Source organism: Phyllobates terribilis, unplaced genomic scaffold (assembly GCF_046119375.1).
Source record: "Phyllobates terribilis strain yellow unplaced genomic scaffold, ASM4611937v1 Scaffold_2__4_contigs__length_985480577, whole genome shotgun sequence".
Lineage (NCBI taxonomy): Eukaryota > Metazoa > Chordata > Amphibia > Anura > Dendrobatidae > Phyllobates > Phyllobates terribilis.
In genome coordinates this window covers 741757123-741780180 of record NW_027362762.1, presented here as the reverse complement: position 1 = coordinate 741780180, position 23058 = coordinate 741757123, and the positions used below count along the sequence as shown (strand labels likewise).

General features: G+C 41.9%; 1 protein-coding gene across 1 annotated transcript in view; it reads left to right on the top strand.

Annotated features, from left to right (window-relative positions):
- Window positions 1-23058, top strand: part of CCDC80 (coiled-coil domain containing 80) — a 119768-nt gene that overhangs the window by 36701 nt on the left and 60009 nt on the right. The window contains exon 4 of the mRNA XM_073667236.1: window positions 16340-16476. Coding sequence (XP_073523337.1) covers window positions 16340-16476 — 137 coding nt within the window. The remainder of the gene's footprint in view (window positions 1-16339; window positions 16477-23058) is intronic.

Sequence of the window (23058 nt, the reverse complement as noted above, 5' to 3'; positions counted from 1 at the left end):
AAGCTATTGAAGGCCAAGGAGCACAAAGACTCTTCTAGCAATCAGGCCCATATTTCCAATAACTGCCTCTGTCTATTCCTGTAGCACATGCTTCAATGCTTCCAAATTGATAAAAGTGGTGTCCTCGACGATGAGACCCCGGCTATGAAAAGAAAAAAAAACTGTCTTAGGAAATCTTCTTTCAAGTCAGTCAATTTGCAGTTATGCCAGCAAAAGACCCATAAATTATATCTCAGGGTCTGCACTGGTTCTGGAGGAGGAATCCAGTTATTCACTATGTGAGGTTCCATGGGGAGAGAGGGTGGATCTGTGGTAACATATTCCCTTTAATATATTTTCCAGAAATGCTGACAGAGATATTTGAACCAAATCTTCTTTTATTAACTCGGTGAGGTTAGCGCACGTCCGTCCTTTCCTTTTGATCTGCTCAGCAGCCGCATAAAGATCAAATATCTTTAATTTCACTATTTGTCTGTTTAACCGCAGACATAGGAAAACGCTGGAGGCCACATCACTAACGCCAAGGCAAATACATCATTCATTTGTGATTCCCAATACCGTAATCCATAGTATATGTTACATAACGGACGGTGCATTGGTCAGATAATGAAATAGGTTTCAAGTCATTTTAGGAAACCAATGTCCCTTTTACAAGTTGACGCACAAAATGTTCAAAGAGTATTTTATGGGCTACGAAAAAAACATTTTGATAATACCTCAACCACCTGGCAGAATGTTTCTGTACCAATGCTTCAGCCATTTCTGTATAATTTCTTCACATCCGAAAATAGACATGAATATGTGTTCTGTGATTACCTGTGAACACTGCCGGTTTTGTTTTTCAGTTCTCGCTGAATACCAGTAAAACCCTAATTTATGGCGTTGTGCAAACACAGAAATGTGTGAAGTGTTTATTCCGGAGAAATCGTATATCTGCTGATCTTGTCAATAATTATGGCTGTCTGGTTACATTTCAATATATCTCTTTCAGTTTCTTTACCTTTTTAAACAAAATATAATTTGTTCTAGAAAATGAAAAGATTCAATTGGTCTCTGCCCAACATGTCTCGAAAATTCCTCCATCCCATCGGAACCCATGTTATTATTAAGTTATACTTTGGGGTGGACCACTGGTTCATTTAAGGCTCCTCTGTTGGCCCAATGGCTCAGAATGGTGAGCGCAGGCAGACTGTGCAGACATGTATTACAGGTGTCAGCAAAGTGTGACAATACCACTTCCCCCAAATTGACTTTGGAAAGAAGCTGGAGTTAAAAGGTCATAACTACAGCGGAGATAGTGCTAAAAGTTACAAGCATGACCCTGTCGAAGAAAAAATGGCAGGGCTGTGTACAGCTATTCATTCCTTACGTCAAATCTGAATTAGACTGTCCTAGTGGACCATTGTTTTAAAGAGTAATCATCTCTTTAATTTTTTTCCCATTAATCAATAGTACACATGAAAATAAGCAACTTTGTAATATATCTTACCGGAGAAATCTGTGCCATTCACCTCCTGGACTGATCTTTCTTACAGACTTTCCCATTAATGTTTCACACATCTGAATATCACAGTCCAAGTACAAACCGTCACCTATGGAATGGCCACAGGTCTCTTGACTCGAACTCAACAGCCTCATAAATATCTATGACCCACAGCCAATATGTACATCACAGTCCATACTAGGACCATAATTTGTAGATGTGAGAAACTGGCCTTAGAGAAAGCAGCTGGGAAGGGGACAGGTTGTACACAGATCACCAATGTCACGTGAGGGTAGTTTGATATCCCGGGGCTAAGGGCTCCTTCCTTATCTCTAAAGCTAAGGGCGCCCTAGCTATTCCTTGGCGTACCTAGTAGGTGTAATAATAATCATATTAGAAAATACCTCCAATTAGAAATTTAGTAAAGTTCTTCTGATTCACTTTGTTGCTTACCCCATGTGCAGGGCATTGCAGTAGCTTAGGTATCCATGGTTCCGACTAACTATTAGGTATTTCCTAATATTATTACTCTTATTATTACACCTTCTACATATTGGGATAGGATCTTGGAGATGAGAATATCCCTTTAAAGTCCAGAAAATGTGGTATTCTGCCTTTTCCCCAGTCACGAGGGTGAAATACATTAATAATTAAAATTATTATTAGGATTATTGTTGTTAATATTATATTGTCCTGTAGTAGGAAATTAGTATGCATTTTACACTACACGTCTTCTCATTTTGAACTTTTTTTCTTCCTGAACTTTGCAAAGCAAATGTTTGATAACTGATCTTGCATACCATGTGGAGTACCCTAGAGACCAAACCAACCTCATGATTCATGTACCCTCTCCCCATTCAGGAAGGTTGGGTTACACTCATTTATGTGTCCCCTGTGAGCTGTTGTTCAAAGAGAAACAAAACAACATTAGCCTTATTAGATTACAATGAACAAAGAGACATTAAAAAGACACTGCGTGTTTCCATTCATCACTCTTCCACCCTGTCTTTATACTTTATACCTAGAAGAGGAATATAAAAGTAATGTAACTATGATGTCATCTTGTTTTCCTAGATCATATCAATAGTTTCTAATGATTTTACACGGAAACTATGCATCATCAACCATGAACGATGGTGCAACAATGTATAAGAATGTGTCTGAGTCTCAAGGGGAAAACTTAGGGTAGATGATGGGAAGCTGCTATCAGTCATGGCTTAGATAATGACATCATATTCTCATATGTTACCTTAGTCATTTCAATGAGGCATGGCTGAATTTTGGTGTTTTTTTAGCTTATCATGTCTACTTATAACAGCACACATGTGGCAACTGGAAAGGGAATAGTTGATAGAGAAATTGTATAGATTATTGCAGTCCCCAGAAAGTAGCGGAGAACAGCCCCTCCCTCAATACGGTAATATAAAGAATGCCAAGTTTTGCATATATTGTTGCTATTGCATCTTTCTAGGCCTTGAGGGCTATTATTATTATTTTTTCTTCTGCACCTACTTATAAGGATGAGATAATTCCAATCTTATGTCCCAGTCTACACAGCAAAGCTTACACCTCTTAAATATGAATAACAGATTTCTATACCATTGATAGATCAACAAAGGAATTACTAGATCTCGCTATACGTGACACCGGTTTAAAAACCCATTTATGAAAAAAAGCAGTCAACAATGTTGGTCTTACATACACTCTGCCGAAAAATATGGGTGCACAGTAAAAAAAATAATGCAACAAACTACAAATTAAAAAAATTGTCTAGTCCACGAAGGTATAATTGTTACTAAATACTATTCAATTGCTACTGGGCACTTAGAACTTTGCTGAAAGTGCTTGGCCTGGAAAATATAATTTATTTTTCAATATGAATGATTTCAGATGGTAAGTTGATAGTTCTTGATTGCATAGACCACTGCCATTTGGTTATGACTGGATCATACGTCTCCACCGGACTCCTTTACTCATGGTTATGGTTTCATCTCAAGTGAGTATTTGATGTTTAACAGGTCTAATGTGGTCTCCGTATCACCAGGACCACGAGTGTGCTGGATACAGCCTGACAATGACAGCCTATGAGAGTCAGGCTGCATCCAACACACTGACGGTTCTGGCCGGCGCCAATCACACCCTTTCAACTATCAATTGGAGGAAGACAGGAAATACATTTGAGAAGTGAATGATATTAGAAGGGTCTATGATAAGGAATAAAAAAGCGTTATCACAATATGTATGGTTCACGTATAGCATACCCTTCTTTTCTCATTCATGAGGTAGAGGTCGTATATGTGTCAGTAATGCATGTTTGATGCGGTTATTATATGCTTGGTGCATAAGAATACTTTTTAAGAGAAATAGGAAGAGTAATAGGAGAAAAGGCATTGCGGTTACTTTTTTATAACATTTTTATAATGTAGATGACGCGCCCCCTGGGCCGTGGGGTACTTGGTGTTGGGCTGGTCAGTGCAGGGGATGTCACAGTGGCAGTGACCCGGTCCGTGACCCAAGGCGGTCAATAAAAGGGGATTATAGTTTTTATAGTTTAATGTTTGTGACGCCACCTGTGGTATGCGGCTTTATGGAGCCACTGCTGCGGTGCAGATCCTCTGGAGCTGATGGTGACGCAGCAGAGTTGGTTCAGCTCTCCACAGGTAGAGCTAAGCTCCAGGGCGGTGTAGTGATGATAAATGAGGTAGATGTTGCTGTGCAGTGTAGTGCAGGGGATGGCGCAGATAATAATTCTAGGACACAGTGGGGTGCAGTCTTCAAGGTTTACTCACAGTTGTTGAACTCAAGGTTACCAGGACCAGGGTGACCTCCCACGCCGTCCTGTGTTTACCAAGGCAGGGGTTCAGCAAATTCCCAGGTGTTTCAGGAGTACATAACGGGACCCCATTCTGTGTGCCTTCCTCGGTCATCTTCCTGCGCTGGCTCTCACCCTCCTGCCCTGCGCCTCGTAACCAGTGTTCCAAGCCAGTAACCTCGGATTTTGGCGGGCAACCTGCAGTCCCCTGAATCCTATGTGGCTACCTTTTTAGCGATGTAGTTGCGGTTGTGAGCAGTTGCACCCTGAAAGTACAGAAGCCTCCGGTTTCTAGCTGAGCCTTGTAGTTCTCCACTAGTTAGGGGCTGGTCCCCTTTGCGGCCTGATCCCTCCACGTTCCTGCAGATTCAGGCGCACGGGTGGCATCTGCACTTCCCGTGCCCCTGGGATCCCCTCTGTTCCTCTTGGAGCCTTCCTCTGCTCCCTTCCTCGTCCTGCCAGTCCTCCTGGGCCTCTCACTCTAGGCCTGCTCCTCTGAGCAGAGCTCCTACAGAGCTCCTGCTCCCACTGCTTCTTCTCTGTCTGACTGGTCTCAACTGAACTGCTTCTAGATGGTTCCTTCTTTTTATACTCCTTCTGAAGTGCTCCCCTGTACTTCTTTCTCCACCCACACCCACTACATGGTTCCACCCTCCAGCTAGGGACCAGGGACTGTGCTCTCCCTTATGAGCAATCTCGCCCTTCTCTCTGAAGTGGAGTGTAATGGATGCAAGTGTGTGGGCCCCGGGCAGTACTCCATCCTTACCTGAGAGTGAGATACCACACCTCTGGATGAGATGCAGTACCTCTGTGGCGACTGAACCCGCAGGGGCGCCACATAGATATTTAGGATTTATGCCTTATTGTACACTGTGGGCAGAATTTTTAGGCAATTTGTATTTTTGATGAATAATTTAATTATTAAACATCTACAGTGCTGTCAATCAATATCACAGGTTCATAAACCTGAAATCTGAATATTTAAAAAAGTAAAAGAGAGGTTTTGACTTTCTTAGGTAAATATCTATTTGTGCAGAATTATTGGGCAACTATTAGTGTTCAGAATTATTAGACAACTAAATGAAAAACATCCTTTTTCGCATCTCAATTGTTTATTTTCATCTGTTAAAGTGAGAATATTGTTATGCTCATATAAGGTTTGCCATTACATGGCTCAGTTGGGGCTTACGTCTGAACCCCCACAAAATGAGATTCGGGCGTATGCGCTGACGGGGCAATTGACTATAATGATGGAAATGGAGTCACTATGTGCTCTGTGGGGCATCATTTTTGGTTGTCTACGTCTTGCTGTCCGCCACCAATAGGCATATACAGCTGAAGATGATGCACAACAGAGCACACAGTGACTCCCTCTGCATTATAGCAAATGGCCTCATAGGGGCATATGCTCGAATCCCGTTTTGCGGAGGTTTGGACATAAGCCCCGATGAGCCACTGAACAAAGTGGCAAACGCTATATGAACCCAGCCTAATAACAAAACAGCTCAAAATGTACAAAAATACATTTCTGACATTTAAAAAAAAAGTATCAGTGACCAATATCACCCCCCTTCTCTTCAATAACAGGCATAAACCTTCCATTCATGAAGTCTGTCAGTTTCTTAATCTCTTGACGATCAACTTTTTGGGTGGCACCAACCACAGCCTCCCAAACACTGTTCAGAGAGGTGTACTGTTCTCCTTCATCATAAATATCCTGTTTAAAAAGGACCCACAAGTTCTCAATAGGGTTTAGGCAGGTGAAGAAGGGGCCATGTTATTATTATTTCATCCTTAAAGCCTTTACTGGCAGCCAAGCAGTGGAGACTTCAATGCATGCGATGGAGCATTGTCCTGTATAAAAATCATGGTTTTCGTAAAAGATGCAGACTTTTCCTGTGAATCTACTTGAAGAAAGTGTATTCGAAAGACTGGCAGTAGGCTTGGGAGCTAATTTTGAGTCGATATTCAACCCGAATAGTTCTAACTAGCTCATCTTTAATAATACAAGCCCATAGCAGTAACCTATCTCCCCCGTGCTGACACCGAAATGGAGGTCTGTGCCCATTACTGATCTAATCACGGGACCATCCATCTGTTCAGTCAAGACTCACCCAGATCTCACCAGTTCATAAAACCTTTGAAAAAGTTTTCAATCTGTTTTCAAATATTTCTGTCTTATTCAGGTTTCAGCCTTCCTTACCTTGGAGCTGACACCGGAGAAACCTCACAGCCAATGTGAGGCTTCACAAGTCTGCAGTCACATAGAGTGACAGCAGACTTGCCATTTTAGACCGGAGAACCCCTTTAATAATAGCAGCACATAGCAGTACCCACCTCTACCTTACTGGCATCTGAGTCAAAGTGGAAGTCTGTGCCTGTTACTGATCCAGCCATGGGCCAATCCATCTGGTCCATCAAGAGTCACTCTCATCTCATCAGTCCATAAAACCTTTGAAAAATCTGTCTTCAGATATTTCTTGCCCAGTTTTGATGTTCCAACTTCTGTGTCTTGCTCAGTGGTGGTCGGGTTTCAGCCTACCTTACCTCAGCCATGTGTCTGAGCACTGAACACTTTGTACTTTTGGGCCTCCAGGGAGGTTGTAGTTTGATGTTCCAACTTCTGTGCCTTGCTCAATGGTGGTCGGGTTTCAGCCTACCTTACCTCAGCCATGTGTCTGAGCACTGAACACTTTGTACTTTTGGGCCTCCAGGGAGGTTGTAGTTCTGGAATATGACAACACTGGAAGATAATGGGTTCCTGGTTGCTTCATGTTTGATTCTTCTCAAATCTTTGGCAGTTAATGTGTGACTTTTTTTATCAACACGTTTTTTACGACTCTGTTGACTACTTGGAACAAAACTTTTCATGTTCTGTGATCACGGCCCAATATCTTAGGAATTTCATGAGTGCTGCATCCCTCTTTAAGACGTTTAACAATTTTTTACTTTTCACGGTCAGTTAAATCTGTTTTTGGGCCATTTTCTTGAGATGAAACCATAACCATGAAACAAGCTGTCTAATAATTCTGCATACCTTGATGAAGGATAGTGATATCCTTAGACCAAAACATCCCTCATTACACAAATACACATCACATGATCGGCTTCATCCAATAAGCAATCGAGTTTATACAGCTTGGAGTTGAAAAATATGTATAAAAGTGATGATATCGTCAAAATAATCACTTGCCTAATAATTGTGTACACAGTGTATATAATCAGCATTTGGTTTTAGTCCAAGATTTACTATATACTTTTCAATCCAGTTCTGGGTTGCCAACTTAACTTTTATTTTTTCTGGGCAGCTTATCAAAAAAATCACAGACAAACAATATTTTAATGGACACAATGAAAATTTTAATAAATCATTATGATTATTAGTAATACATATCTACAGCCTATAATTCTGATAAAAAAGACTTCAGCTTCATTCACTGTAAATTGTCAATGATGATAATTACAGTAAAAATTATCTGTATAAGTTTCTTCGTCTTCAAAAAAATCACGAATGCCTTAAATTTTTTTTACTAATAGAGGAAAAAAGTGACCAATTTTTACAGACTGTCCTGGAATTTCTGGAAAGCTGGCAATCCTGATCCCGTCCACAATATACCACATAAATGAATTGAACTATAGAGTACATAGGAAGGAGAAGTGACATTAAATAGATTATGTGCTACTTAAAAAGGAGTTGAATATGACTCTGAAACACGTCTGAAAATACAATAGTAGACCTGGCAATAATATTGTTGGATAATATAGTTCTGATATACAAAAGCTTTGAATGTTACAACACATGCGCAGAAAAGGCCGTGGAATAATAAGGCACAGCACATTTATCAGATCGATACAATTGAAGTGTAATACATGTGTATGCATTTGCATATAGCACTGCAGAACTGCGGCGGTGTAGAAATCCACCCCCTTTCTGTCATGCTTCTGGATTTGAAACATTGATTCTGTGTTCTGTGGTTGGCATCTCTTTCTACTGAGCCACAATGGATGCACCTTTTCTATGGGTGTTTTAGATCTGTTATCTTTGTTTCCGTCACATTTGGGTAACATGTGTTTTTCATTTACTCAGTTTGTCTGTCCTATCACCTTTCGGGTGTAGCTTTAAATATCTTCCCCTACTGGTGTTTCCTGCTGGTGATAGACTTTGTTGGATTCATTCACTGTGCTGTAGTTTCTCTTGGTTGCAGTTGTTTTGTGTATGATTCCTTTTCTCCTTAGGGAACTGCTACTCTAGCGATCCTAGGAGCTGTTAAGGACAATCAGGCACCATCGAGTGGAGGCAACATTGCATTACCTTAGGGTGCCGACCTCCACGTTCAGGAAGGGACAGACCAGGGTCAGAGAAGGGCTTTTTATAGTTCGAACAGGGACCTGTTTGGTTTAGGTATTTGTCTTCCTAGTTTATACCTTACCCATGTGAATGAGCTCTGGCAGTCATAACACTTTCCTACAAACTGCTGCTTCCCTTGTTGTAATTGCAGGCTGCCCAACCACTTCAAGCAATGGCTCCTCATTTCTTGCTGGATGTTTGGACCACCATGGCCCTTGTTATCATTCCGACACTGAGTACTTCCACCTGATCACCACTCTGCTTACAAGCACTGTTTCAACCTTTCTGTTAGAAACTAGTCCTTGCTGGCCAGCACGATCAGTGAAGCCCAGCTACTCACATTGGCCTTTACAAATATGGCACCGGCATCCCACTCGAGCAAAGTAAAGTTGTAAACTGCGCATGTCAGAGAGCGTGTGCGGTACCCAGTTGATACAGCCACAGCACAGGAGACAGGGTTGAGACTGCCCCTTCTCTCCCATCCCCTTTTCTATGTCGTATTTACTTTGAGTAACTGTTGTGCAGTGACATATTACAAAGAAGTAAATATATATGGTAGCACCAGTGGAAGAAGAAAACATTAAAAGGTTTTCCCAATATAAACTACGGCCACCACCTTTAAGATCTATTGTACAGTATTCCAGCAAGATTTATACAAGTCCCACACCCCCTCTACGTGGCTCAAAAATCACTTTTATAATCTCCCCATACGGTGCGATCTGATCCGATGGGCGTCACGGGTCTTGTTTCGGCGCATCCTCTCTTATCGCAATCGCTGTCCTCCTGCTTGCTTCATATGGATGATGCATCCTACAGTGTCCCCCAATGGTGCTCCTGCGCAGGCGTCCTTCACTCTGCCCTGCTGAGGTCTGAGCAAAGTTCTTTAATGTGCATGAGGGACATAAATCTCCCGTTCTGGTGAACGGTCTGGGCCTCAGCAGTGGAACCAACATCTTTTTAACAACTGTCACCTTTCCATTAGCCTGAAATATCCCTTTTAAAAGGAAATGTGTCACTTTTAAAATGTGCCACCTGTTATGCACACGCCCGGGCTAAGCGGCGTGTGCGTGTGATTGGTAGTGATTCCACTGGACCGTGCCGGAGAGTGAATGCCTGGAGGGGCGTGACTAAGTATTCACCCGATCCGACCAGGGTCGCACGACGGCATACGACGCCAGTGCACCAAGGAGGAACCGAGCAGAGGGACCAGGTGCTACTCCAGGACAGACCCCGGACACGGCTGTTGACCCACACAGGGAAATACAGGAACAGGCTGGTAGGCTGGCACACAGACTGGAGGGTATAGGCAGGCACGACTGGTATGCAGGCAGGCGGGTATGCAGACAGGGGGGTAAAGGCAAGCACAGCTAGAGTGCAGACAGGGAGGCACTAGCAGGTAGGAACACAGGCGGGATAGGACCCAGTACACACCGGGACTCAGGAACAATACAGGCAGAGGGTTACAGGCAAGCACAGCTAGAGTGCAGACAAGGCTGAGCAGGGAGGACAGGGCTCTGTTCACACGGAACAGACAGGAAGGGAAAGACAGAGCCAGATACTCACACAGTACTTGCAGAGACAACAAGCAGGAGTTAGGTACGAGTTCAGACTCTGCAGAAAAAGGAAGGGAACGGACATAGAGGCAAAACAGGTAAAGGACAGGAGAGAGTTCAGACTGGAACTGAGTGTACGGAGGAGACCGACACTGCAGAGGGATACAGGAGCGGGTCTGGGAATACGGCCCCCAGAGAGGCGGAACGAACAGGCAAGGAGCGTGTTCAGACAGGACAGACCAGACACAGGAGCGGGTCTAGGAAATCGACCACTAGAAGGCGAGAGGAACAGGCTAGGAGCGTGTTCAGACAGGACAGACAAGAGAACACAGAAAGGAGTCAGTTCAGACACGGGAGCTGATACCGCAAAGCAGGAGACATACAGGACTCAGTTCAGACACGGGAGCTGATACCGCAAAGCAGGAGACATACAGGACTCAGTTCAGACACGGGAACTGATACAAAAAGCAGGAGACAAGAGACGGGACCTGGCACCTTCAGAGTGAAAGCACACACTGAAGGAAACACTATGCTCAGGCAGGGATAGAAGGGAGCTGCTGAGCTATATACCAAGTGACAGACAGCAATAGGCTGAGGACGCACAAGGAGTGTGACCCACAGCAGGTACAAAAGGCAGGAAGTGATCGGGCGCCGCCCTTAAGCAGCAGAAACAGACACAAACAGACAGCATGGAGGGAAGCCAGAGAGACATTCTGGACAGGAGATCAAGTGCGCCCTCTTGCACAGTGGGAGATGGACCACCATGCAAGGACGCCGCCAGGTATGTTACACCACCTAATAAAATATGTGTATTATTAATTCATTTTTAAATAATAAAAATAACTTATTATAATTGTTTTTCCTGTTTCCGGGCTTCCCCGATATAAACTACAGCCACCACCTTTAATACCTCTTTTACAATATTCTGGTTGTAAGTCCATGTCCAACAGGAATTCAATGGCGCAGCTGCCTGTGCCCTTCTATTCAAAGTCTATAGCACCAACAAAGATAGTTGAGCAGTACACTCTAATGTCACTGCCATAGGTAAAAAAACAAAGCAGCATGACAAATGCACAACCTGATGCTCCAGTCAATTCCTCCTGCACGCAATTTTGCCGCCATGGGAAATCTATGATGTCTAATGGTACATTCTTCTTGGGAGACTGAATATTTGAACTAATAATGCAAATAATTAACTTGTATACAAAAAAAATCTTGGCGTTCATTAAAGGATATGAATTATTTGGTGTTTGGTAAAATAAAGTACCGTATACGAGTCACTGTAGGACAACATATGTTCACAATTTAATTGCAGTTCTATCACTTTCTCAATCCACGTGCTTCTAATTACTATGTAAATCCATGTGCTTTGCCTGACTATTGCTCGAAAAGGATGATTGACTGCCAAAGCTAGACATCATTCTAGCTATAAACTGAAAACAATGGCAGAATAAATATGTTTTTCATTTGCTGTTGCATAATTTTTTTTAAAGGAGAGCTACCAATTAAATAATTAAAATCCATTAAAACACTTTGAAAATATGGATGAGCTTACAGTAATTCTTATCAGTCCAAAGAATTACTGACCTTAAGTCTACTGCTCCTCTGCTCTAGTGTCCACATGACAACACTTACTAGTCAGAATTCTGATGATTCGCTCTTGTGATGAGTCCCTGTCATTACATACAGTGAGGCCTGTACATTTTTTCAACAAAACTGTATCATGATTAATCATGAACGTAAAGGGAATAAGTCAGTAGGATCAACCTTCCTAAGCCGTCTATATGGGCATACAGGTCATAAACAGTTAAATAAAAAGATATTTGCGATCCAATGCCTTCTTCCAGAAAAATACACATTTTTCTTAATATGTAAATAAGCTGTTAGAGGGAATCTGTCAGCAGCTTGTGTTATGTAATCTGAGAGCAGCATGATATAGGGCAAAAGTGCCGGATTCCAGCGATGTGTCACTTACTAGGCTGTGTGTTGTAGTTTCAATACAATCAGTGTGTCATCAGCAGGAGAATCATAGAATCATAGAATGGTAGAGTTGGAAGGGACCTCCTGGGTCATCTGGTCCAACCCCCTGCTCAAAGCAGGATTCACTAGATCATCTCAGACAGATGTCTGTCCAGCCTCTGTTTGAAGACGTCCATTGAAGGGGAACTCACCACCTCTCGTGGCAGCCTGTTCCACTCATTGATCACCCTAACTGTCAAAAAGTTTATTCTAATATCTAATCTGTGTCTCCTCCCATTCAGTTTCATCCCATTGCTTCTAGTCTTTCCTTGCGCAAATGAGAATAAAGATGATCCTTCGTCAATGTGACAGCCCTTGAGATATTTGTAGACAGCTATTAAGTCTCCTCTCAGTCTTCTTTTTTGCAAGCTAAACATTCCCAAATCCTGTAACCGTTCCTCATAGGACATGGTTTGCAGACCGGTCACCATTCTGGTCGCTCTTCTCTGAACTTGCTCCAGTTTGTCAATGTCTTTTTTAAAATGTGGTGCCCAAAACTGGACACAGTATTCCAGATGAGGTCTGACCAAAGAGGAGTAAAATCCGATAATGACTTCACGTGATCTAGACTGTATGCTTCTGTTAATACATCCCATAATTGTATTTGCCTTTTTTGCTGCTGCATCACACTGCTGACTCATGTTCAGTCTGTGATCTATTAGTATACCTAAGTCTTTTTCAGATGTACTGTTGCTTAGCTCTATTCCTCCCATTTTGTATATGCTTTTTTCATTTTTATTGCCCAGATGTAGTACTTTGCATTTTTCCCTGTTAAAAAACATTCTGTTAGTTACTGCCCACTGCTCCAGTTTATTTAGGTCTTTTTGAATCCTCTCTCTCCCTTCTCTAGTATTAGCTATCCCTCCTAGCTTTGTGTCATCAGCAAATTTAATCAGTTTACCCTCAATTCCTTCATCTAAATCATTGATAAAGATGTTGAACAATACAGGTCCCAGGACAGAGCCCTGTGGTACCCCACTTGAGACATTCATCCAACTGGATGTGAAGCCAATTACGACCACTCTTTGAGTCCGATCACTAAGCCAGTTATGAATCCACCTAACAGTTGCCTTGTCCATTCCATACTTGGTCATTTTTTCAATAAGGATGGTGTGAGATACTTTGTCAAATGCTTTGCTAAAGTCAAGATATACTATATCTACAGCATTTCCCTGATCCACCCAGTCAGTGATTCTGTCATAGAAGGAAATTAAGTTAGTCTGACATGACTTGTTAGTTACAAACCCATGCTGACTCTGGTTAATCACTTCATTCTTATCCAGGTACTTACATACATGTTGTTTAATAATTTGTTCAAAGATCTTTCCTGGTATAGAAGTCAGACTCGCCTTCCTATAGTTCCCTGGGTCCACCTTCTTCCCCTTTTTGAAGATAGGAACAGCATTTGCTCTTCTCCAGTCTTCTGGGACTTCTCCTGTTCTCCAAGAATTTTTAAAGATTATGGAGAGTGGTTCTAAAATTTCTTCTACGATCTCCTTCAGTACTCTGGGGTGTAATTCATCTGGACCTGGAGACTTGAACTCATTTATGTTAGCTAAATATTCCCTCACAATCTTTCTGTTTACAGATAACTTGGATTCCTCTATTCCTTTAAAAGGACAGTGAAGATCAGTTGATGTTACATTTTCTTTCTGAGAGAAAACAGATGCAAAATAGGAATTAAAAAGTTCGGCCTTCTCAACATCCTTTCTTACCATTTCACCATTTTCATCCTGCAAAAATCCTATAGCATCTTTGACTTTTCTTTTACTTTTGACATACCCCTAAAATCCTTTTTTATTGCTTTATTATCACTACAGGACTAGGTCTCATGTGCACAGCAATCCAGTCAATCTTTGTAACCCCACACCTTCCCCTGACTGACAATTCACTGTGTACACAGGAAGCTGCCAGTCAGCGGTGTGAGTGGGGTTATAGAAAAGCCCAAAAGTCTTAGCTCTGCTACATCTACTTCAGACAATACAGGGATTCTATCAAAATTACATCAAGCAGTCCAGTAAGTGATAGATCCCTTGAATCAGAATGTATTGACCTATATTATGGTGCTCTCAGATTATAAAGCAAAAATTTGCAGACAGATTTCCTTTAATATCTATGGGCCAGACAAAGATTTCCCTGGGAATCTACCTCCATAGCTTATTTTGAATGAAAAAGGGAGTTATTAGTGTGAGACATGTAGTGACTGATGTCTGCACTCCTGATCTCACTGCAGAGCTGTGTGTCATTTTAACTAACACAGAACAGAAGGGCTGAGCTATGTCTCATTACAAACACATCTGTGGTTGTAGCTCTCCTCTAACAGTGCTATCAGATGAGGTGTACGCCCCTCCCTCCACACTGGCTGCCTGTGAGATGGAAGCTGTGGAAGTGCTAGTTGTAATCAGGCACAGCTCTGCAGCAGAGCTAACAGCTCTATGAGAGGAGATGCAGCTGCAGATGTGTTTATAATGAGACAAAGCTCAGTTCTACTGTACTGTGTTAGATGTAATCAGGCATCTGGAGTGAGATCAGGAGATCAGACTGTCAGTCATTACATATCTCACATTGGTAACTCCCCTTTTCATTTAAAATATGCTCTGGAGGCAGATTCTCAGGGAGATCTATGTCCGGCCCATAGATCTTAACAGCTCATTTATTTATTAAGAAAAATGTGTATTTCTCTGGAATAAGACATCAGATCGTAGATATAAAGGTGTCATTTTATTCAACTTCTGTGACTTGCATGCCCATATAGATGGCTTAGGAGTAGATCCTTTTGGAAGACTGCCTTTAGAGAAAAACCTATAAGCAATAATTGATCAATTTGCTAAAAAAATACTTCTAAATTAAAAATGTGATGTATAGAGTCATTATGTCACATACATTCATCTTCTTGGACCTATTATTCTGCAGTGAAGGGAAATGCTTATAGAATAAACTTTCAGTGACAACTTGAATATTAAATGTTTGCTGTTAACTGGGTAATTCTAGCTTCCTCTATATATTCCCCTATATAATTCAAGTTGGCACAGTCAAATCTCTGTTACATGACTAATGAAGAAGAGCGTACCACAGACAATCAGAGAGGGAAGCCTTTTTATGTGTATCATAAACTTTATTATCATCATTGCACATGTAGGATTTGTCATCAATATTCCCTAAAAAATAGACACTAAGTGTAAGAAATTTATTCATAAATCATAAATAAATAAGGTTATCTTTGACTAGACCTTTTTTGCAGCACCACAACGGGTGGCATTGGCCACTTCACGCAAAACGGCCATTAGTGCAGGTGCCACCTCACCCTTACCCCTGCTTGTTCTGCACAGTGTTGGGAAAACAATGCGACCTATTTTTTTTCTTTATTGCTGTAGAAAAGTGACTGTATATCAGTATTTGGTCAGTATTCGGTCAGTATTTTTTCTCAGGAGTGGGAGCCAAAACCAGGAGTGGGTGATAAATGCAGAATTGGTGACTTGTTTCTATTATACCTTTTCTCTGATTGTTCCTCACCTGGTTTTGGCTCCCACTCCTGAGAAAAAATACTGACCGAATACTGACCAAATACTGATAGTGGGTCTGAGGCCTAAAGGAATAAACTGATGACTTTATGGCTAATGTGTTACAAAAGGAAGATACAATCTGAATGACAAACTGCTGCTTTAACAAATAAAATGCTATGCACACAGGAATATGTATAAATGTGTGTGTTATTCAAGGGAATCTGACTCCAGGTTTTTGACACCTAATTTAAGAGCAAAATAATGTAGAATCCCCCCCCACACACACACACCCACACACCCACCCACACACACACACACCCATCACTGATTGGCACTTTATGCCTATGCACAGTGCACACAGAAAGCTGTTAATCAGTGGTGTGGGCGGGATTATACAAAGCTCAGCATTAAGTGAAATGGTAGATCTTCAGCAGATAAAACAGTGATTTCATCAAAATGACAGTAAGGGGTCCAGTAAGTGATACATCGCTGGAATCAGGGTTTCCACCCCAGCATTATGCTGTTTTCAGATGTGGTAGCAAAAAATCTGGTGACAAGATTCACTTTAAATTAGATTACAACAAGGAAGAAACATTTTGATACTGTTCTATATTGCTTTAGATAACGAAAAACCAATGAAGGTAATTGGAGATGATGACTTACTGGACCGTGAGCTGATCACAGAATTAAGAAAAGAGTATGGGATGACTTACAATGATTTCTTCATGGTACTGACAGATTTAGATATGAGGGTTAAGGTAAGTAGATCTTTCCATTTTATATGTACTGTTGATAATATAAGTATGTTGTTATTATTAATATCATTGTTATTGTTTTAGACTTGGGGACTCTAACGATATGTACACACTTAGCAGATTCTATGAACAAAAATCTAAAAATTGTGTCCCATAGATCTGCACTAGATTTGTATCCTAAAGCGTTTCCGTGAATCTCTACAAAACCATTTTATATAAATGGGATAGTTGCAAAAAAATTTGGAATAAAAAATTCCCACAGTTGAATATAGCCTCATATGACATCCAGTAAATCTATTGGAATTTCTTAGCACATATTCAAAAGTACTGCAGCCAACAGCTGGAGGGATGTTTTAACTTACATGTACCATGTCATACATGACATACCACCTCTGTAATAAAAGACGTTCTGTTTAAAATTCCTCAATGTGCAAAGATAAAAATCCACTGGTGGGTAGCAGGAAATTCTTGTCAAAAGGCCAAAACTGCTGGTTATTTGCAGGGTCAAATCAAGCAAATCACAATAAACAGTATGTCTTATACCTAATAACAGGTTATAACCCAATAATGGCGTCATATACATTTTGTTTAAAAAGTAGACTTGTACAATAACTTTTGCAGATTATCTCAGTGTCTTACTTCAATTTGCTTTTATTAGAAAACAAACTAAACAAAGTGCAGCCTTAGATCAGAGGGCGTTCCCACTGCCTAGTACAAGGGTGCAAATACAAGGCGCGTGTGGCATTATTAAAGCTTTATTCACTTGTTAGTGATTTTTTTCAATCCACTTGAAAATAATTGTTTTTCATCAGTGCACTGCATCCATTTTTCATCCATCTTTAATCCTTGTGTCCAGATTTCCAATCCGTGTGACTTCCATTTCTACTTCATATGCAATAAAAGATGGGTGAGCTGGTGACGAGCCAATGAAAAACAGATATAATACGGATTCCATCATTGTGATATTCATTTCATTCACTAAATCATTGACTTGAATGGGCAAGTTGACCATCCATCAGCAGAAACAAAACTGACATTTGAATAGCCCCTTAAAATCAGATGTGTCAGTGTAAAGGCCCCGTCACACTTAGCGACGCAGCAACGATCCCGACAACGATACGACCTGTCAGGGATCGTTGCTGCGTCGCTATGTGGTCGCTGGTGAGATGTAAAACAGGCAGGCTCACCAACGATCAGGGGAGCAGCGACATCGTGGAAAGACTCTTTCCACAATGTCCTGCTCCTGGTTACGAGCCTGCTGAAGCAGGAGCAGGCTGGTAACCATGGTAAACATCGGGTTACTAGGGGCACACGCGCACCTAGTAACCCATTGTTTATCATGGTTACCACTCTGCTACGGTGAGCGGTTACCGCTTACTTTAGCAGGCTCGTAACCATGATAAACAACGGGTTACTAGGTGCACATGTGCCCCTAGTAACCCGATGTTTACCATGGTTACCAGCCTGATCGCTGGTCCCGCTGGTCACACACAGCGTTGTATGCTGACCAGCGGGAGGGCAACGACCAAAAAATGGTCCAGGACACTTTGCAGCGATCAGCGACCTCACAGCAGGGGCCTGATCGTTGCAAAGTGTCACACATAGCGACATCGCTGGTGAGGTCGCTGTTGCGTCACCAAAACCGTGACACAGCTGTGATCTCGCTAGCGATCTCGCTATGTGAGACGGGGGATTAAGAAAGATGGACAGCACACAGACAATGAATGATGATGTATGAACAAAGCCTGAGATAACAGATGGATGAAGGTTAATTAGGTGGTGTACATTTGGCTAATCATAAACCTAGAGCCTGGGAGAATCTGAACATAGTGCAGAGAAAACAAGTTGTGTGCTCGATAGAGATGGTGTTGATCGATTCGTTAGATCCTGTACCAACAATCATGTCAGTACTCTGTGGCCTCTAAAAGCCCAGTGAACCGACTCCTACCTGCCGTCATCTGCAGCTTCTCTTTTGATTAGCTTGCCTGGCACAATGTCATTGGTGAAACATGATGCACACACAATGTCATGCTAAGCCGACTAATGAAAAGAGGAGTCATACCGTAGATTATGGCAGTTCGCAGGGCTGCCATCCATCGACCATGAAGTACTGATCTGACCGATGGACCATGGTCCTGTGAATTTATTCGCTCATCTCTGGTGCAAAGCTGAGTAGGCATCAAATCCGGAAGATCAAAATACCGCCCTCTATAAGGGGGTTATGATGGACATATGTGTGACATCATACTAAGAGTTGGCGTGATGCCTGAGGGCACATTATATGCAACTAAACAAGTGTCCTATACCAGTGTTCTAAAATTATGTTATTTAGAGGACAATGACAGCTTATGAGTCAAAGTGAGTGATTAAAGAAGCACTCCTCCCATCAAAGTTTTTATCCTCTTAATATATTGCAGTCATCATATTATAGAGCACTGTGTACTTACAATTGCTCATTCTGCTTTTCTACCCAGTTAATTCTTCTCTTTTCTCTACTTTATGTAGAAACAGGAAGTCTCTTGTCCCTGCATGAGTGATTCCCTTTTCAACTCCTGACCCAGCTGCTCTGCTCCTCCCCCCTGCCAGGGACTTTTTCAGTGACTGATGACTTGTGCAGAGAGAATTGACCTCCTGTTTCTACATAGAGCTTAGGAGGATTCAGCTAGTCTGTTTTTAATGACGTGATGTCATAGACCTAATAGAAAACAAAAAAATAAATTTGGAAAGCAGAAAAATCCAGCTCACAGATGAAGTCCAAAAAAGTGCATTTTATTTTCCAAGGTACATGAAACAAAGATTAAAATTGTGTGTTCACAAAAAAGAGAATACAGGCATCTTTTGACGCGTTTCGAGTGGCAAGCGCTCTTTGTCAACATCTTGGACGTCTGTTGGACGTTGCACCCTGCCCAGGTGCTATCTGTGCTCCAGAAGTGTGGAACTGCAGGTGGGGAGCTGGATTTTTCTGCTTTGTCTATTAAATGTTGCACCCTGCCCAGGTGCTATCCGTGCTCCAGAAGTGTGGAACTGCAGGTGGTGAGCTGGATTTACTTCTGTAAAAATTAATTGGGCAGAAAGGCAAAATGAGCAATTGTAAGTACACATTGCTATATAACATGATGACTGCAATATATTAAGAGGATAAAAATTTTGATGGGAGGAGGAGTGCTTCTTTAAGTCCACATGTTCCTAGTTCCCTTGCAGGCCTGGACAAAACTTGTACTGTAGTCTATGTTTTCTCACAAATAAAATGCTGAAGACCAGGGCAAACATACGCGAAGGAGCCACAGAAGAGACACACAGTGATTCAATGAGTGTGAGTTGGGCTGTGAGATTCTGGATGGAAGCTAAAAAATTAGCGTAACTATGGACTTGGAGGTATAGCAACAAGGCCCAAGCTGGGGAACTCGAGCTCCCCTGTAGCACTGACCACATCCCATACACATGGTATAGCGGAATCTGGCAGAGAGAAAAGGTCGATGGTTTCGTTGCTGAAAACTCTTTTGCTGTGTTTTACAGCATACAATAATGGAAAGTTATGGGTTTTCATCTTGTTTTCAGAGCCCTAAAGAGTCTTATTAAAACTGCATATATCTTTGCAGCGGACTTAAATCTGTCTCTAAGGTTATTGTGTCATTTTTCCTATTCTTTAGGAGCTCAGTTACATTGACTTGTCCATTGTGTTCAGCGCTTCATAATCATGTAAAATCACAGCCCAGACGATATCAAAATGTAAAGTAGGACAAAATGGGTTAGGGCTACTGTCAAATGAAATGGGACAAAATGTATAATTATTTCCGCATACAAGTGAGTGCCTTAGACAAAACTCTGCATTCTTACCACTTGTCAAGAGTCAGTCAGTCAAACAATGAAGCCATAACACATATGGCTCTAACTCTGTTCTCAAACCCATCTTTTCAGGGCCCTGTCTGTCCCCCTATCACTGTCTCTGCATCTCAATGATTTTATTCTACAAAGATTTGCTTCTCTCATGTTTTCTTCTGGTCTCTGTGTAGCCTGAGGCTGTAGCTGTGGGCGAAGCACTCGTCTCCTTTTAGGTCCCGTCGTGCTACATGAAAGTGGGGGTCCTGGCTGGTTGTGTGGACTTGTGCTGTGAGGGCCTTACGCCCATGCAGGCCCATGTAGCCGACGGCTTGGGCTGGCCAGAACCATGTGTTTCACAGTTCCACGACAGGGACTTCCGTTCCAAAACAAACTTTTTACTGAATGGTAATTTGGTAGAGGTTGTATACAAGGGATAATGGGTGCAAAGTTTTATGGACATTTCCTTTACATTTCCTTTACAGTATAAAGCATTTTTCACTTCAATATCCTTCCTCCGTAGTTTACTCCAGGGCTAGTGAGGCACACTGTTTCTCTCTACTCTGGCACAACCCAGTCCTGATCAGCAAGTCTCCTTACTTGCGCTTTGATTCTGCATCCTAATTCTTCCATTACTGGTGCCCTGGAACCCTTGCTCTCAGGACCCCCATTAGACTGTCATACTCAGTCCTGCTTAGCTCCGTTACGTTCTGCGTTACAAGCTCTGGGGTTCGTGACTCGGCATCCTATCCAAGGACAGTTCTCCAGAAGGCCACTCTGTTTTGTCAGTCACTTCTCTTCAGGATCACACTATCCCTCGTTCTTAGTCTCCTCTCACTTAGGGTCACCCATTCATGCAGCTCTGCTCACTTTACACTCCAGACCCTATCTACCCAACTAACAGGAACTCAGTCACTTTCCCTAACACTAACCCCTTCCACTGTGGGCTAGTCCCAATATTAACTCTATTCTAACTTACCCTATCGTCACTACCTATACTACAGTCAGCTAGCTACATCTTACACTACCTATCCTATACTGTACATTACTAACATCAACAGGAACATATTACATTTCACATGGCACATTACATCATCATATATACAAAGACGGAAGACATTATTCACACTACACAATACACATAACGCAATTCGTGTCTTCAGTTGTAGTAACGTGACAGCACAGTCCACCATCCTTACACCTGTAATAGGCAATCTCACATCCCACACTTCAGATCTTATGCTCTAACACTTATATGGTACCCCTCCACTTGAACCCTGTTTCTATCAAGGCTACTCCTTGCACCATTTACTCCACACAGTCTAGTATACAGTAGTACAAGACTAAACATCTAGGCCACATCAATAACCGTTCACAGGGATCCTCCCAGGAATAAACATCAGCCCCTCCCCTCAGGCTTGGACTCAGCACCTTCAGCCATTACTGGTTTGCAACTCAGTTGACATTTTCCACAGCCCCAGCAGATTCTTCAGAACTAATCAATTGGCTGACAATATAGTTCAGCTATCGCTTGTTAGGCAGCAATGCACATGGAACAGTCAAAGGCCCATTTCATACACAGCACATCTTTATTATCTACAGACCACTGCCCATCCATTCTTGTATTCACTAGGACACACTTTGCAAAGCAAGCAAATTGCCTTCTGCTCTGAGGTCTGCTTACTTTCTAACTAGTGACCTATCATTACAGCTCCTTACAGACCCCGCCATCATTTCTCAGAAATTATGGCCACTGGTCCACCACTTTCACACTAGCAACTTGCTTTGCATTTTAGTGTAGGAAAGTGAGACAATTAGGAACCTTAACGTGGTTGCGAGCTTTTGCATGTTTCCAAAATATTGAAAAATACCATATGCATTTATTGCATCTTTAGGTATTGTACATTTTTTAATCTTTTGCAGGGTGAGGCGGGACCCTTTTAGTGTTGGCTTGGAGAATTGGGGTGTCTGTCCTTGTGAGGTGCACTTATATAGTGCTGGACAGCCCCACCAATCTAATAGTGTGGGCATTACTGATAGGCTGTAAGCCAGACACTGTGCAGAACATGTATCTGTGTGACTTTGAGCCTTATACAAGCCTTATCAATGTGCTTTATAACACTAGACAGCCACCGCCCCCATGAATGATTATTTCATCAATATTTTGAACCTGTGCTGTCTCTACCTTTATCATAGGGGCCTGTTGTTGGTAAAAATGGCTGCCTTTTTTATGTGATGTTTTTTGAAAGTTATGTCCTTTTCTGTGAGTTGCTCCACACTATCGAGCTATTGTAAAAAGAAAAAAGTCTCTCTTGTATTTTCTGTTTTGTTCTTACTTCCTGGTGCAGTACTGTGTGACTGTGCGTTTTTTCCTTTACCTGATGTTCTGAGAAGTAAAATCTTGTTATCCCATGTAATCTGCTCTGTGAAGTTTCTACCGCAACTTTGGGTATCCAGCAGCTGTGCAACAGGTTATGGGCCCAGGCACCGAGGACCCCAGGCACCGAGAACCCCAGACACCCAGGACACCTTAACTCTCAGCAAGACCCTGGTGAATGCAGAAGAATTGTTCAGTACAATTCTCTCCAAACAAGTAAGACAAGTTAAAGATAACGAGTAGCACAGAGCTAAAACTCACAATAGCTAAGCTGAATAATGAGAATTATCAGTTATGGAAGTTCAAAGTAGATATATTATTGTCTAAAGATAATTTATGGGAAGTAATCACTACAGATAGACCTGATGAGGATAATCAGACATGGGATA